At 39.2% G+C, this 17,551-nt stretch overlaps 1 protein-coding gene across 1 annotated transcript; it reads right to left on the reverse strand.

Moving 5' to 3' along the window:
- Positions 1 to 4,974: 4,974 nt before the first annotated feature.
- Positions 4,975 to 11,013, reverse strand: LOC310996341 (extracellular calcium-sensing receptor-like; the record flags this gene model as incomplete). The annotated part of the gene is made up of 9 exons (XM_083985717.1): positions 10,871 to 11,013; positions 10,492 to 10,786; positions 10,204 to 10,290; positions 9,108 to 9,377; positions 7,218 to 7,424; positions 6,862 to 7,137; positions 6,307 to 6,534; positions 6,078 to 6,201; positions 4,975 to 5,888 (listed from the first exon to the last, which is right to left on the reverse strand). The coding sequence occupies exons 1-9, from the start codon at positions 10,978 to 10,980 to the stop codon at positions 4,975 to 4,977; spliced, it is 2,511 nt and encodes an 836-aa protein (XP_083841843.1). The 5' UTR covers positions 10,981 to 11,013.
- Between the last annotated feature and the right edge of the window lie 6,538 nt (positions 11,014 to 17,551).

Here is a 17,551-nt window from a genome sequence, read left to right on the forward strand (position 1 = left end):
CCGTAATTTACAAAATGACAGAGAGGAAGTAACAGAGCACAAAGAGAAAGACAAGCAAAAAAACAAGATAAGGTAGATACATAAAAGCAAATATATGTCAGGAACCCCCCCCATAATTTCCTTCCTCTATTCACACTAGTTTTGATTCCCAATACAAGGGTTCTTGGTTTTATACACAGGGCTATGTCATGTGTGCTTTCTGTCATTGTTTAATCTTTCTCAACACCAATCAGGACATGCGCTATGGAGCCAGGCCAACACACGCTTACCAAATTATTACGTTCATATAACATGTAAGAGATTACAGAAAAGTTATCCTATGTTGTAAATGTTTTAAGCAAATTACATCCTTTGTAATGTTATGTAAATTGCAGATTATCCTTCTTTTTTTCATATAGAAAATTTGTTTTCAATTTTATTCCCTGTGTCTTGTCTTTTTTTGAATTGAATTGAAATTCTTTATTCAGTCGCATCACACAATAACATTATCGACACAAAACATTATTGACAAAAGTGACTGAAAAGGCACAGGCAGAAGCATAATGCTTATATTAATGCCTGTCCTACATACCAAATTAAGCTACCCAGCATTTTTACCATATAAAACATAAAACACAAACATAAAACAACAACTAACAAACAAACAAGCTAATGAACAAACTAAACTAAACCAGAGGAAAAAAACAAACAAACAAACAACAAAAAAACGGAACCAATAAGGTTACCAGTATTTAAATATATTGTAGTGAATACATTTTTAAATAGCAGAGAAAAAAACAAAAAACAAAACAAAAAAATAAAGCTACCCAACATTGTTACAATATGAAAAACAAACAAACAAACAAACAAGCAAGAAAACAAACAAACATAAAAGCAAAACTAAACCAGAAAAGGACCAGAACCAATAAGGTTACCAGTATTTAAATATATAGTGGTAAATACATTTTTAAATATCAGAGAAAACAAAAACAAAACAACAAAAACAAATAAACATTAACATTTGTAGCCTTCAAAAATTGCACTGCATACCCTTTTTTTTTAAACCGAAAATGAACTGCACATTCGTAAATCCAGGTTAGCATCATTCCATAGTTTAACTCCCACAACAGATATACATCTCCTTTTAGTCTCTTTTCTAGCTTTTTGTACAACAAATTTACAAACATCACGCAAATTATATTTTGACTCATGTATTGAGAAAAACCTTTGTACACAGACAGGGAGTAACTTTAATTTAGCTTTATACATTATTTGCATTATTTTATAATAAACCAAATCATTAAATTTCATAACATGGGATTTTATAAACAATGGATTTGTATGTTCATAGTAACCAACCTTATTTATAATACGTATGGCTCGTTTTTGTAGGAGGACTATAGCATTTACTGTTGTCTTATACGTCGAGCCCCACACTCCCACACAATATGATATATAAGGAAGTATAAGTGAACAATAAATTAAACGTAGTGCCTTATGATTTAATATATTTCTGGATTTATACAGGATTGCTATTGACTTTGCAATCTTTCCTTTTATATATATAGTATGTTGTTTCCATGTTAATTTATGATCAATAACAACCCCTAAGAATTTTATATCAGATACTCTTTCAATTTCAGCATCACATATTTTTAATGTAATATTCCCATAAATTTCTTTTCGGTTTCCAAAAACCATATATTTTGTTTTTTTAATGTTAAGTGACAATCTATTGACGTCAAACCAAGTTTTAAGAATTTTCAATTCCCTTTCAATAGAGGACAGAAGTTCCTTTAAATTTTTCCCAGAACAATACATATTTGTATCATCTGCAAAAATGACAAATTTTAACAGTTCAGTAACATTACAAATATCATTAATAGGCTATAGAGTAGAAAAAGTTTTGGACCAATCACAGATCCCTGAGGTATGCCACAGGTGACCTTCCTGAATTGTGACGTAGTATTATTGATTTGTACACATTGCTGTCTATTTTCCAAGTAGCTTTTAAGCCAAGAATAAGCCACACCGCTAATCCCATATTTCTCCAGTTTTCTTAATAATATGCTATAATCTATAGTGTCAAATGCCTTCTGTAAATCAATATAAATACCAACTGAATATTCGTCATTTTCAATTGCCGTTGCTATTTCTTCTACCATCTCCACTACTGCATATTCTGTAGTTCTATTCTCCCTGAAACCATACTGATGTTCACTCAATATTTTATATTTGTCAATAAAAAAATCCATTTGTTTAGCAAATAATTTCTCTAATATTTTTGAAAATTGGGGAAGAAGGGACACTGGTCTATAGTTATCAATGCAATGCTTATCTCCATGTTTGAATATAACCTTCGCTGTTTTCATATTATTTGGAAAAAAACACCCTTTTGGAAGGACAGATTGGATATATAGGTCAGAGGGCTTACAATTTGGCCAATGACTTCTTTAACAATTACCATGTCAATGGAATGTATATCAGTTGATGATTTATTTTTTAATTTTCTTACAATCTCAATTACATCAGTTTCATCGATTCCATGAAGGAACATAGTATTGTTGTTACCCTTAATGAGATTATCAAACATATTTTGTTTATCCTTAGACACAGTAATTGTACTGGCCAAGTTACAACCAACACCCACAAAGTAATTATTGAACTCTTCAGCAATGTTATTCAAACTATCCACTATATCACCTGAGTCATTCAGATAATAACTGGGGTATTCTGATTTGTTGTGTCTATTTCGAATAATATGGTTAATTACTTTCCAAGTCTTTTGAATGTTGTTTTTACTGTCCTCTAATAATTTGTTGTAATATTCCATCTTCTGTCTTCTCATGACAGTAGTCAGTGTATTCTTATATAACTTGTACTTTTTCTCACTTTCAGTGGTTCTTAATTGTAAAAATTTCTTATATAAAGCATTTTTCTTTTTACACGCTTTTTGTAGGCTCTTAGTCATCCAGGGTTTCTCTTTATATTTTCCCTTCACCCAGCACTTTCTAATAGGACAATGTTTGTTGTATAACTCTGAGAATATAAACAGAAATTAGTCATAGGCCTGAGTAGGATCCTCAACATACACCTCATTCCAATTGCAGTGTGTTAAGTTCATCTTTAAAGCCTCAATTCTTTCTCGGGTCCTTATTCTTACCAATTTACAAGTATGCTCACTCACACCAACAGAAGATCTAACCTTTAAACTGTGCAGAACCACAAATATGGGAAAATGATCACTAATATCACTTAAAATTATACCACTTTTTACTGGGCCATGCACATTTGTAAAAATATTAACAATGAGTGTAGCACTTTCTTTGGTTATCCGAGAAGGTTTGTTAATGAGTGGCCTTAAATCAAAACTAAACATTGTGTTACAAAAATCATTTGTTGGTTTATGTTCATTCCATTTCAAAAGATCAATATTAAAGGGACAACGAGGAGTTTCTATTCGGTTATAAAAAGTCTCACGTTAATGTGGATGAATCTCCGCTACCCACACTTGTTAATGGGCCCATTTTCGATAAATATATCGTTCTGTCTCTATCGTTATTTTGTTATTATTAGTGGTGGCGGAGATGCTGGTCGAGCCGACCAGCGTTTTTTACTTTCGGTTTCGCAACGAGTCATGAGAATAACGCAGATGAATCGCCGTTTATGGTCGGAACTACGACGGTATGTGAACCTCTTTGAACCTCTGACTTTAATTCTTGATGAATGAAAACATGAGTCCGTCTTGCGCCGGTCAAAATAATTTTACGGTGCGCACGGAGGCTCATAAATGTAGTGTGAAAATGCTTCGCTTTTCCAAAACTCCTCGTTGTCCCTTTAAAGTCTCCACAAACAAAAAAAGATTTTTTGTCACAAAATTTTCCAAAAATATCAACCATGGTATTCATAAACTGATCCATACAAGAACCAGGCGTTCTATATACACAACTCAAAAAAATACTCTTGAATTTAGCACTCTGTATTTCAATTGTCAAACTTTCCATGACTTCGTCAATAATTGTGGTATCAATTACCTTACATTGGAAATATTTCTGTACAAAAAAAGCAACTCCACCACCGGTTGTATTTATCCGGTTTACACAGAAAATATCATAACCTTCTAACACAAAGTCAGCACCTTTTTCCTCTGTTATCCAAGTCTCGCTTATAGCAATCACATGAAATTTATGTTTAAGTGTTTCCAAATACTCTTTAATTTCTTCAAAATGTGCATACAGACTTCTGCTGTTAAAATGTATTACTGAGAAACCCTCCAAATTAACATTTTCAAACGGATTCTCTGAGTAATATTTAGAAGTTAAATTATAATCATCATAGAGATATTCCTCAGGATCAATATTGTTCTCAAAACTAAATGGTTTATGTTCAGTTAGACTGAAAAAACTTAGCTCCTCATTTACATTTTTAACTTGGGAGTTTTCATTCCCAAGGAGAGCGCTACCCTCATCTTCCTCAACAGAAAAATGAGAATCTTCAGTTGTCATTCAACAAAAAAGTAATTGCAAAATAAAGCAAAGCCATGCTCCTCAAGCAGCTTCCAAATATTTTGACAAACATGATCAACTATAATGATCAAGCTCTCTCAGATTTCGTATCTTACTGTGTCTTACTGTCACGTCCTTTGTAGTTATTTCCTGTGCTATTTTGTAGTTCTGTGTCTTGTTTTCCTGTGTGTCTGAAGCTGTGTTCGAGTCTTAAACTGTGTTCTTGTATGGAGACCATGTACGTAATTTGGGTGCAACAAAGCAGTCAAAAGTGAAAGCATTCTGGCTGCCAGGTTTTTATTGCTTCCAATGAAAGTAAAAGGCAATGATTAAGAGACACAACCTGATTTTTTTAAAAACTTTATTTATATACCATACATTCATTTACCATTATTGCGAGATTTAGATATAAAGGGGTTATGTATCATGTGTCATCTCATTAGCAGATTAATAAATTAATTGAATGGAACTGGTTTATATTCACTTTCTATCATGTTTTAGAGGAGGCCCGACCCATGATAGCTTTCTTGGTGTTTCTCTCTGGTCTCAGCAGGATTATATAACATTTGGGTCCAAACAGCGCCACCAAGAGGCCAAAACTGGAGGCCAGGATGGCAAATACCTCCACTGCATCTGCATATTTGCCTGGGGAATTAACATAAGCAGGAATAAAGGCCACCCACACAGCACAGAAGATCAAAATGCTAAAAGTGATGAATTTAGCCTCATTGAAGTTGTCTGGAAGATTCCTTGCCAGGAAAGCTAACAGGAGGCTAAGGATAGCCAGTAAACCTATATAACCAAGTAACACTGCAAATCCAATGGTGGAGCCAACCACACACTCATAAACTATCTTTTCATTATGATATTGTGTGTTTTTATGAGGCACTGGTGAGGCAGAGACAAGCCAAGCAATGCAGATTGCCGCTTGAACAGAAGTAAGAACCAGAACTGTCCCTCTCTGCTGCACAGCACCAAACCACTTCAGACTGGCTCCACCTCCTGGCTTAGAGGCCTTGAACACAGCCAGAACCACCATGGTTTTAACCAGGATGCATGAGACACACAGAACAAAGCTGATACCAAATGCTGCATGTCTCAGCTGACATGTCCACAGTCTGGGTCGACCAATGAACAGCAGTGAACACAGGAAACATAGTTTAAGTGAGAACAAGAGCAGGAAACTGAGTTCAGAATTGTTGGCACGCACCATGGGTGTGCTGCGATGATAGATGAAGATGCCCAGGACGACAGCACAGATCAATGTGCCCAGCAATGAAGCGGTTGTCAAACAGATTCCCAGAGGCTCATGGTAGGAGAGGAACTCTGTTTTCTTAGGAACACAGTGGTCACGCTGGGGACTGGACCATAAATCCTCTGGACAACTGGTGCACTCCATGGAGTCTGTGGAGATAGGGATGACTCACTTTTGTCTGCAGTTTCCTTATTTCATTTTTTTGTAATTTTTTGATGACAGTTTTCAGTTCTCATGATAATTGTAACTGTCCAAACAGGTGTAATCACCCTGGAAGACTCCTGAATGCAATGTGATATTCCATGATATAACCATGAATACATTAATCTAATACCAACTTGTTTCGTTGCTGATCATGCCCTCAGAACAAGGCACACAGTCAAAACAGCACTCGGGTTCCCCATTCTTTCTGGCCACACGGGTACCTGGAGGACAGCTCTCACTGCACACTGAATGGGGAGGCTGTAGGGATTGTGTAAGTTATATTCCAACAGTTATTTTACACTATTTGTTGCTGGTATCATGTCATGCAAGACTATTAAAAAAACAAAAATAAATGGGAGCAACCTGTTTGGAGTCAAAGTTCCAGAAGATTCTTTCTTCATGAAGTGTGAGCTCTTCACCTTTAAATTGAGACTTCTGAAAAGCTCCCACATTGTTAACTTTAGTTCTTCCATCGGGGAGCCACTGCCAGTTCATGACATCATATATTGGTAAGGCATCTCCATTCTCATCAAATGACACTTGATCACCAAACGGTGTGGTGAAGTTGACCCTTTCCAAGTAATAAATAAGCTACAATGGGGTGAGATAAATGTTTTAAATGGTGAAAATTCCAAAACAAATTAACTATTTGTGATTGCTTGTATAATTTCAGATGTTTTGTGTGGTTGCGTTTCTGGATTGTGTATACTATTGATCAAATATATTGCACTAAAACATGCAAATCTAATCAACCACCTGTTGTCTTTACAATCAATTTTGTCTTGCAACTTCTAGGATTAAATTTATGGTAATCTATTCAAGAGATTTACACCTGTTTGGGCTACTGATACCTGTCTCCTTTCCACAATATCTATTCCTGGAACACCTTAACTGGTTGAGTGTAAATTGGTTTCTCACCTGCCAGGGTTCCAGAGTTTGCAAAGTGGCACAGCCGTTCCCACTAAAAGGCCCTCTCCCTGGCTCACAGCGCACCATGTCATCAAGAGCATATGCCAGGGCGTACACTGCCTTGTAAACGTTGTACTCCGGCCTAAGGTTAGACACATCCAAAAACTCAGTCTTCACATTCTCCAAGTCTTCATCTCCAGTGCATAATGTTCCTCCAGCTTCTATCCAGTCTGTTGGAGCTGGGGGAAATCTACACTGAAATGTGTACTCCCAAAATTGCCTCACCTGAAATATATTGGAAGTCAAGAAATGACAATATTTTATTCTTTGAAATAACACATCTGATTGTAAGATTATAATCTCACCAGGCTGTTTTTTTCATTGTTGCTGTCATAGGGGTCAGGACGTGTTCTTAAAAGAAAATCCCTGAGTCCTGGTATTTCTCCTCGACGGATGGCAATACCCAGTGTTCCACCCAGGTACGGCATGAGGCGAGGAGTCTGCAGAACAGGAGAGGTTGTCCAGGCTTCAGTGCCCATCCACTGCAGGCCTGTCACATTCTGCCTCACCACCTTAACATGGCATTTTATTAAATATGTATTACATACATATAAACATATATTTCAGACTTTGTAGCACAGGGTGGGTTTACATGGACAGTTTTAAACGGTTTCAAATAGGTTTGGGAGACCAAACCGATTGAAAATGCTTCATATAAATACTTCAAGCCATCTCAATTACCCCAAACTGTTTAGTTTAAACCTTTTCTAAAACGTTGTCTGTCATGTATACCTTGAAACGGGTTGATTTCTGGCAGCGTTTGTTTTTCGCATGCTCAGGACTTGACGTACCGTAATTTTCGGACTATTGACCTGAATATAAGCCGCACCACCTAAATTTTAAAAGACGGGACGGCAACCCAGTACTGTACTGATGTTGCAGGGTTGGTTTTCAGCCGTGAGACGCCAGGTGAAGGCAGTGAGCCTCTGTTCTCGCTCGTTAGTCACAATCACAATTACTTTTTGGTAAAAATGTAGCAGAGCCACGGGAGAAATCCTGCTTAGTTCCTCTTTAAGACATTCTTTCTTTCAAACCGTGCCTGAAAATCGGCAGTACGGCACGGCATCAACACAGCACCAACACGACAGTAACTTGCCTAGTTAGAAAATAAAACACTGCACCAAAACTCAAAACTACTGTCTTCTTCGGCACATAATCTTTCCCCACATGTCTGTCTCACTTTTGTGCTTCCTGCTCAGAGGCCGTTAGCCAGTAAAAATCTAGAAATTAGCTGCATTATTGTACAGTATAGGCCGCAGGGTTCAAAGCGTGTGAAAAAAGTAGCGGCTTAAAGTCCGGAATTTACAGTTCTCACGCAAGGGCGCATGCAAGTTTATACCCCGCCTTTCAGAAAATAGACTTCCATTCATTGTAATAGCTATTCCGAAAAGGCTATTGGGGAAAACCCTCCATTCCGAAACCCCCCCCCCACTCTGAACGGAAAGACAGACGCGATCAGAAAGGAAACGGAGGCTGCACATTGATCCTTTTTTCCTTTTTGGGATCAAACGGATCATGTGCATAATTAACAGCAAAACAAGCACTTAATGACATAAAACGCTCCTGTCTAGCCTCTTCCTGGGCTTTTTACTAAACTTAACCAACTCCTTTCTTCATTGCCTAAACCCAACCAAAGCAATTTTTTTTTCTCCCCCAGTCTGCTGTCAGCAGGAGCGGCTGCAGCAGGCTCACGGCCGTGTGGGCTCAGACTGGGTTCAGCCATGCTCAAGCGTTTCTGTTTTGTTTTTGGCACAGCTGTAGCACTTCCGTGATCAATATTGTTGTAACCATTAGGCAATCACTCACGGCTGTGCACACGTTCGAAACATTTGTTTCGTCGGCACATGTAAACACCTAACCAGTTTACTTTGTAACCCATACGCTCAAGCTGAAATCTTCAAACAGACTGATTGATTTAAAACAAACCTATTTGAAACTGTTTAAAACTGTCCATTGTAAACCCACCTACTTAAACAATTTAGTATAAAACTGAAATCAAAAACCTTGGACCAATGTAATCTAACTGTTAAGGCTCATTCAAATGTAAATAACCAGTATAATTACTGTTTTTAGAAAAAAAAAACAATTATTTGAGGAGACCAGTGACCACAGTACTTTTTTTCTATTACAAAGTAGTTTTCTACACTGACAAAGGTGCATGATAAACAACCAGATAGAGACTGACAAAAATATACCTCTTCCATCAGTTGGATCATATGTATCTGATGTGCAAACACAATGACCACACGTGCTGTGGATTTTCTCATCACATTCACAATCCTGTTTAGTTCAGCTGGGTTGTCACCCCAGGGTAAAATCTCTGTGTAGGCCAGACAACCTCCACCTGATGAACCCAGATCAGAGTGGAAAGATCGAGCAGCATGTAATCCATAATCATCATCACTGATCAGCAGACCTGCCCAAGTCCAGCCAAAGCGTTTCAGAATCTGAATCATGGCACGCACCTATGTGAATACAGAGAGGACAGATTGGTGGGATTAGGTGGGACCAATCTTACCTGTTCATATCTACCTGTGACAATGAAATCACAATTAATCAAGTATTGTTTCCATTGTGTTATTTCTCTTAAAGAGGAACTGAGCAGGATTTCTCCCGTGGCTCTGCTACATTTTTAACTTAATTAAAAAGCTAAGACTAATTGTGATAGTTAACTACATGACTTGTCACTTGTGATACGGAGACTCTCTGCCTTCTACCTGGCGTCTCTTGGCTGAAAAAGGTTAAGACTGCACAAACACACATGCCGTAACAGCATATGTTATGTAACGTTATCCACCGCTCCAGTTATTGATTTTTCGCTGGCTTCATTGTAAACAAATGCACATGGGCGAGATGAGCGTAACCAAAACAGCGAAACAGCGAGTGGACTTGCATAGTTCCCCTTTAAATGCATGTAGTTTTGGGGCGGTGCGTGGCGCAGTGGTTAAAGTGGCCGCCCCATGTAGAGGCTACAATCCTCAACGCAGGCGTCCCCGGTTCGAACCCCGCGTCGGGCAGACCTTTCCTGCATGACATTCCCCCTCTCTCTGCCTCCCCCGTTCCTGTCTATCTCACTGTGCTATCAAATAAAGGCAAAATCGCCCAAAAAAAATATACTTTAAATGCATGTAGTTTTATCAGTAATGTAAAAAAAAAAAAACATGGTATGATTGATTGATATGAATTTTTTGAATACTGTGCATACAGTATATACATACATATACTGTATATATATGTATATACGTATGTATACATACATAGTATTTACATGATACCAGAATAGACTTTCACCTGAAAAACATCACTTGGTATTGTTCTAAAGAAGGATGGAAACCTTTGTCGATCACTCAGACAGGAACATGTGGAATAATAGCTCACCTGTGAAGAAACATACAATGTGCACACAGTTTTGCTTCTCATGCAAGTCAGTATAGAACCAGCCACAAGATTTAACCTATTTTAATAATTTTATAATCTAAAGTAAAAAGATAACTATTTACCAAATAAATTCTTCCTACCACTTTAATATTTGAAATTCAGTTAGATAAGCACAGCTAAGGCTGAAAAGAGCAAACTTACAGTGGGCAATCTGAATAAACCTAGCACATCAGAGGTGGCAATAGAAAACGTTGAAAAGGAATCACCGACGATCCCCAGGACTGGAGGGGTCCCCAAACAGGTCTCCTTAAGCAGAAACTGCTCCTCTCGACCACTGGCCATTGATAATGCAGCACTGAATCCAATTACAAGCGTGGCACAGTTGTCATGAAGACTGTATCCCAGAGTCACGTTAGGGAGCAAGTTGAGATTTTTGTTGATTTCATCAATAGCAAAGGCCATGGTCATGGCATGTCTGAAACCTGGAGGGTCAAACCTAGTACATGATATATAATTATCGACCATTGCAGAGTATTGTTCTCCAAATAAGATTATTATTCTCCAGGAGAGAAAGACTTACCCTTGGCAGCTGAGCTGCTTCGGCTCTGAAGTGAATGTCAGCTCGGGAAAAACAGAGGTATAATGTATTTGAAACAATCCACCCAGAATCACATCACCAGGCTTGTGCATCCCATTACGATAAAAATGTCTCCTTAATTTACAAGTTGAGAAAAATGAGGACTCACACATGAAAAAGCAGAACGAGAACAACATTAATATCAGGTAGACATACATGAAAGAGAACATGTCGGAGCTAATCCCCATGACTACCCTCCCGCCTGCATGCCTTTCTTATCATCATGTCGGTTACTTAGTTTTATATGCAGGTAATGTCATGTCCGTCAGTTATTTTCATCATACTCTCACACCGCCCATTAGGGCATGGGCAGCCATTTGGGGGGATGACAAATGCATGGCAAAGTATCAGTAGGCTACAGAATAGAAACAGAAAATCACAATGTCATCATTCAGACTATGTACTGTGCTTTTGCTATGACACTGTAATACATTAAGCCCTAATGCTTTGCCATTTGGCCCTCTTTGGAGTTACTGCATCAAGAACATAGAATCATGGATTAAATGATTATGATCATGTATTTTGTATCATATTTACATTGAGGAGAAAATTCAGATGTCATGTAAGATAAAATAACAAAATTCAGCAAACGGAACAGTTTTATCAATGCTCTGAGTGCATCTTGTAACATATAGGCTACTGTATGCTTCCCTTCCAGTTTACACAATGAAAGAATATTCTGCCATGATAAATATTTAGTTTGACATAGTTTTCCCACATAAACACACTTCTTTCTTCATCGAGATGTAAGATAACCGTCATGGCAGCATGGACCACAAAAGATGATCCAAAATGAGACAGTCTGGCCTATTAAAAGAAATCTCCCCTGTGCCCACTTTCATAGAACTGAAGTTTAAGGCAGGGGGAGGGGGCCCTGCGGGGGGCGACCCCCATTCCGACGGTCCGCTATTCCGAAAATTTCCGAAGGTCTGTTATTCCGAATTTCAGAGGGGCCGCCATTCCGAAGGTGTCAATCACGGTGTTTTATTTTGAGGGGTAGGGTTAGGACCGGATTCTCTCGTGTTTTTCCATTGTGAAGCAAAAACTCCTTAATTTTGGGAAATTTTAAAATGACCTAAAGACGTCATACATTCATATTTTTTTCCCATTTTTTTTTCATAAATATTTTTTTCCACTTCAGTTCTGCTCAAAACTACCGGGTCCATGGCATTGGTCCGACGTCGCTCCCATTAGTCTGACTTCCCATTAGTTCGACCTCCCATTGGTTTGAACTCCCATTGGCCCGACAATCGGAGTAATGAGAGTTCGAACTAATGGGGTGTGGAGAGATCTGGCAAAATGCTAAAAAGTAAATTGACATAAGGCAGAAACAGGTTAAGAGATTTTTCTGGTTTGTTTTGAAAGAGTTTTTACTCCGTTTTATTTCAAATACAGACTGTACAGTGAAAGGACATTATTTGATTTCAAGTTGGCAGCTCTCAAATATCCAACCTGTCTGTTTAGATTACAGATTTATTGGCAGAATTGGTATGGTGAACGGTAGGAATGGAGCGTTGGACTGATGCTACCTAGTCCAGTTCGAACTAATGAGGACCTCATTTATTTATTTATGTAAATGTGGTGATTGAGTTGAGTTAAGTACTTTTATTGTCAGAATTACTCCTGAAAATTTTCTTGCGTCCAAGACACTTGTTCCTCGTGACAAAGAAACATCACAAATATAAACACAATACAACACCAAGACAGAACACCAAACAACCATCAACAAGATATCACATCAAACAATGCCCCAAAAAACAAAAACAAAAACAAACAAACAACAGAATATAACACAAAACAGACATCAGACATGTGACGTGCTATACGTAGCATCAAAGTGGCTGCAGTGCCTCCAAGCCCCGCTGATTCAACATTTTAACTGATTGAGGGATGAAAGAGTTCCTCAGTCTATTTAATCTAGCCATAGGGACTCTATATCTCCTGTTGGATGGCAGCAACTGATATTCTACAAATAAAACATGTGTCCGGTCGGACAAAATATTGTCTGCCAGGGACAGCATTCGTCTAGTGTGTGCAGCTCTAAAGATCAGCTCAAGGGTAAGGCCTACAATCTTTGAGCAGATGCTTAGCAGTCTCCCCAGTCGAGCTTTAAGTTGCACTGAGAGACAACTATACCATGAGAGACAACTATACCATGCACTGACTCCATACTGCATAACACTAAGAACAATAGATTGAAAGAACAATAGCAGAATAGGCTCACTAGTACCGAACGACCTTAGTCTCCTAAGAAAATAAATACGTTGCTGTATTTTACAACAAATATAATCAATGTGTGCGCTCCATGATAGAGCAGCGTCCACATGGATGCCTAAATATTTGTAGGAAAAGACTCGATGTTTGTGCTATTGATAGTAACAGGTGTAGGATATGAGTTCTCTGGAAGACCAAAAATGACTTATTTTGGTACTGACTTCAGTGGTACTGAAATCACCACATTTACATAAATAAATGTGTTACAATGAACCGATCAGTCTACAATAAATGTTATTTTGTTAACTCACTGAGTGCCCGGTCCCACCGGCGGTCGCGGTCCTTCTGTGGTACGGGTCGGTGGTGCCGGCCTGCTTTGGTCGAGAGACCATCACATTTTACCACGGGAGGACACGGTGTTGCTCGAGATGAAGACCGGGCGGGACTGTCGGCTGAGAGCTTCCTGTTTCGGCTCCGAGCTGCTGGAGCCTCGCGGGTGAGAGTGGAGCGGCTGCGCTGCATCCACATGCAGAACTCGGTTTGCAAAAGCCGAGTTATGATAAAAACTTCCAGATCGTGAACTGTCATGAGTTTTTGATTGTCATTTATTTCAGTTCTGCTCATCGTAGAGTCCCCAAATTTACACATAAAGGTGTGTTAAAGCGTCTATTTTCATAATTACAAAAAAAAGCAAAAACCGTAAAATTACATTTTTGACACTCAATGCATGGGAATGAAAAACGAGAAATTACGTGGTTGGCACTCAATGAGTTAAGCTCCAATCTCTACCCTTATTTAACCACCTGATATTTTGATATCTACAGTATTTTGGTGCCATCAATGATGTGAGAGAGAGAGAGAGAGAGTGAGACAAAGAGAGCGAGAGGGTGCCTGTATAAAAAGGAGTGTATGTTTTTGTGTGTTTTAGGCCAAATAACAAAAGACTAATTAAATGAACGCAGCAGCGTTTTATTCAATATCAACTCACGTTCTTAGCCAGTTATTACAAATAACTCATCCATGTGAAACACAAGCTGTGTGTGGGGTCATTCCTATGTTTTTTTTTTCTCTGTTTTTTTTTTGCATTTATTTTGAAAGGACAGCTGGAGAGAGATGGGAACGATGCAGAGAAAGCGCTGCTTCACCCCCAAATTACAATGGATGTGGAACGGCTCCGCCGCCGTCCGATACGTTTCTATTTTTTTAATTGTGTATATCGGACCACAGGACCATAATCGCTGTATAAACGAACTTAATAATAATTACCAATCCTCCAAATCATAGACCATAGCTTTAATCGACCTAATCGATTACGTCAGTTACGTAAATACGTTGACACGTGCAACATACCGTCGAGTTGTTTCCGATTACGTCGACATGGTACAACACACCGTTGGGTTGTGAACCATAGATTTTAACACGTGCAGCAGTAAAACACATGCTGTACCACAGCAGCACCACAGCGATGAACGAGCACCTGAAGCTGCAATATCGTTCCATTCATTAATCTCCGCATAGCGCTCTTTCGCCGTTATTGACACTCTCTCTCGCTCTCTCTCTCTCACTCACTCACTCTCTCACACACACACACAGAGCGAAGGGTGCGCGGTAAAAGTGAAACTCATATGGACCGATCGCGGACCCCCCGCGCCCCCCTCCCTCGTCGGATAATCAGACCACCCGCCACAGTCTCCTTGCAAACCTTTGGGAAACACTGGTTCTGTTGCTTTATGTATCTATAGATGTAAACACATCCTTGTGTTGTCTTTTTTTTTTAATCCACTCCGCTGCTGCTCTGTGTGCACCCGGACGCAGCACAGCATGCAGATAGAGAGCCTAAGCGGAAGCAGGAAGTAACGGCGCCATGGGACCTCAACTCTGAAAAACTCGCCATTCAAATGAATGAGACTGAACATTTTATTTCGTGATCCGATTGAATTGCGCCATGAGAAAAAAAATATGTCCTCTACCTGTTTAAAAGGTCACGTTTCATGCCGAGAAATCAGCCGTTTATCATAAAACGGCAACAGAAGAATGTATTTTGTGTAAAGACCGCTCCACGGACTACAGATCTGTGTCCCACAGAAAATACGTCACCAACTGACACGGGAAAGGGTGTGTGACGTCACCTACGCGACTTGTAGTCTTTCTGCTTACAGATTCTTCGGAATTTTATTCTACAATAGCTTTACAACAAACTGCTGATTTCTCGGGATGAAACGTGATGTTTTAAACAGATAGAGGACATATTTTTTTCTCATGGCACAATTCAAACGGATCACGAAATAAAATTTTCAGTCCCGTTCATTTGAATGGCGAGTTTTTCAGAGTTGAGGTCCCATGGTGACCGTTACTTCCTGCTTCCGCTTAGGGTCTCTATCGTAAGTGAGGGTGATGTCCTGCAACCCCGGCTAAAAAAAAAAATCCTAGAGGAAACACTGGTCTGCTCCATGACTATACTAAATAAATGTGCCTATTCAAAATCATTGTGCTAATATTTCAGTGTGCACTCTGCTTTATCTGTCTATTTTCCAGGTTAAAGCAAACTGATGTGGCACAGTTTTTCCCCTCCAAAAAAAAAGATTATGAAGAGGAATGCACACCAGAAAGAGTATCTGAAGAATTTAAATAAGAGAAGTGTTCAGACTTTTATTTTTGTAAATGACTAATCGTCAACCAAAAAATAATCGTTAGATTAGTCAAAAAATGTATCGTTAGACTAATGGACTAATCGAAAAAATAGTCGATAGATTAATCGGGAGAAAAATAATCGTTTGGGACAGCCCCATAACCGATGTTATGATCAGCTGGAGCACGGGGCAGTAAACCTCAGTCCGCTCTCTGGCGTGGTTGTCCACTCAGATAATACTTAATAATGAAACGTTCATGAACACCAGATATAAGCCTCCAGTAAGAGGTTCGAGTTGCCTAGTCACAGATGGTTACATGCTGCTATTCCGACATGCCGCTATTTAGACATTGACCTCGAATTGTCGGAATAGCGGCATTAACATTATTTTTCAAACATTCCCCTTTTCCGACATTGATTGATTATGTTGTTGTCAGACGTTTCCTTCTGATTTTTTTATGTCATATTATGGGCAGTGGAGCATACAGGTGCGGATATCAGGAGGAGTCGGTTTTGCAAGTAAAAGAAAACAAAAAATACTTTATTTCCTATAAATTAACAATTCTAAAATCATGGGAAAGGGGGGGGTGGAATAAAGTTTAACTGTCTGACAAAAGTGGCTGTCTCTCAGTGGCGTCATCCAGGTGCTGAGCATCAGGCCCTAAACCCAGAGCCCAGACGCTCACAGCTGCAGCTTCTCCACAGCGCTGTCCGTGGTGCTGAAGGTGACAGGTTAATTTTACAAACAAACTGCAACATAGCTTGGCTATAGCGCTAGTGGTCCAGGTTGTTTGGAGAGCTCTCCCTGGTGCTGATGGCCCATGGCGGATGCATTTCCTACACAACGATGCGTTGCAACCGGCTCTGGGTCAGCTTGGAAAGGCTTGAGGCGAAGGAGACTCATGGCTTATGTGTTTGCGTATATCTTCTCTTTTTGCCACCAGCTTTCCTGTTTGTGTACATTTTGTGGAGCAGTGAATGTTTCTGCTGCTCTGCTCATGTCGCTCTCTCCCTCTGGCGCCGAGCAAAACTTACTTTCCTACCTGCCACTTCTTTCTGTAATTTTGATACACGTTTGTTTTTACCAGTTTCCATAAGCAAATGTTTATTATAGCAGCAAAAGGAAATGCGCAATAGTAACCACAGTTATGCATTAGGCCCACTAATTCAAGTCTGATGCCACTCTGCCACTCTTATAAATGGGAGGACTAAATTGTACACAAACAGGAAAGTCGGTTGCAAAAAGAAAATAAAGAGACAAACATAACACTTTTTTTTTTTGTACTGCATAGGGTTCACGTCATAACATCTGCATTTCGACCATTAAAACCTCCATATAGACCATAGTTCTGCTTGTTTATTATGTGAAGCTTAACAATATCACTCCCTCATCAAACCGGTGATAGGCATGCTGAAAAGATAAAAAAGAGCGAGAGCGCCTGGGTATCTCATCTCTAAAAAAAAAAAAAGATGACGTGTCAGAATAGCGGTACTAAAAAGTGTCGGAATACCGGCATGTCTAAATAAAGACATGTCGGAATAGCGGGCGGACCCCGTCACAGATGTGTTGTAGAGCTATCTAATCTTTAGGGATGGGCTAAGCAATTATTTTTGTAATTGATTAATCTAGCAAAAAACAGAATTGCTTCCTTTTACAGTGAAATGGCCCTACATATCGGGGGTACTTGACTCTGCAGACATCCACAAGTACTCCAGGCGGCAGTGTTGCCAACTCCTAGCCAACCAAAGCATCTCCCTCAATCAGCTGTCAGCACGAGCGG

Source organism: Trachurus trachurus, assembly GCF_905171665.1.
Source record: "Trachurus trachurus genome assembly, chromosome: 13".
Classification (NCBI taxonomy): domain Eukaryota; kingdom Metazoa; phylum Chordata; class Actinopteri; order Carangiformes; family Carangidae; genus Trachurus; species Trachurus trachurus.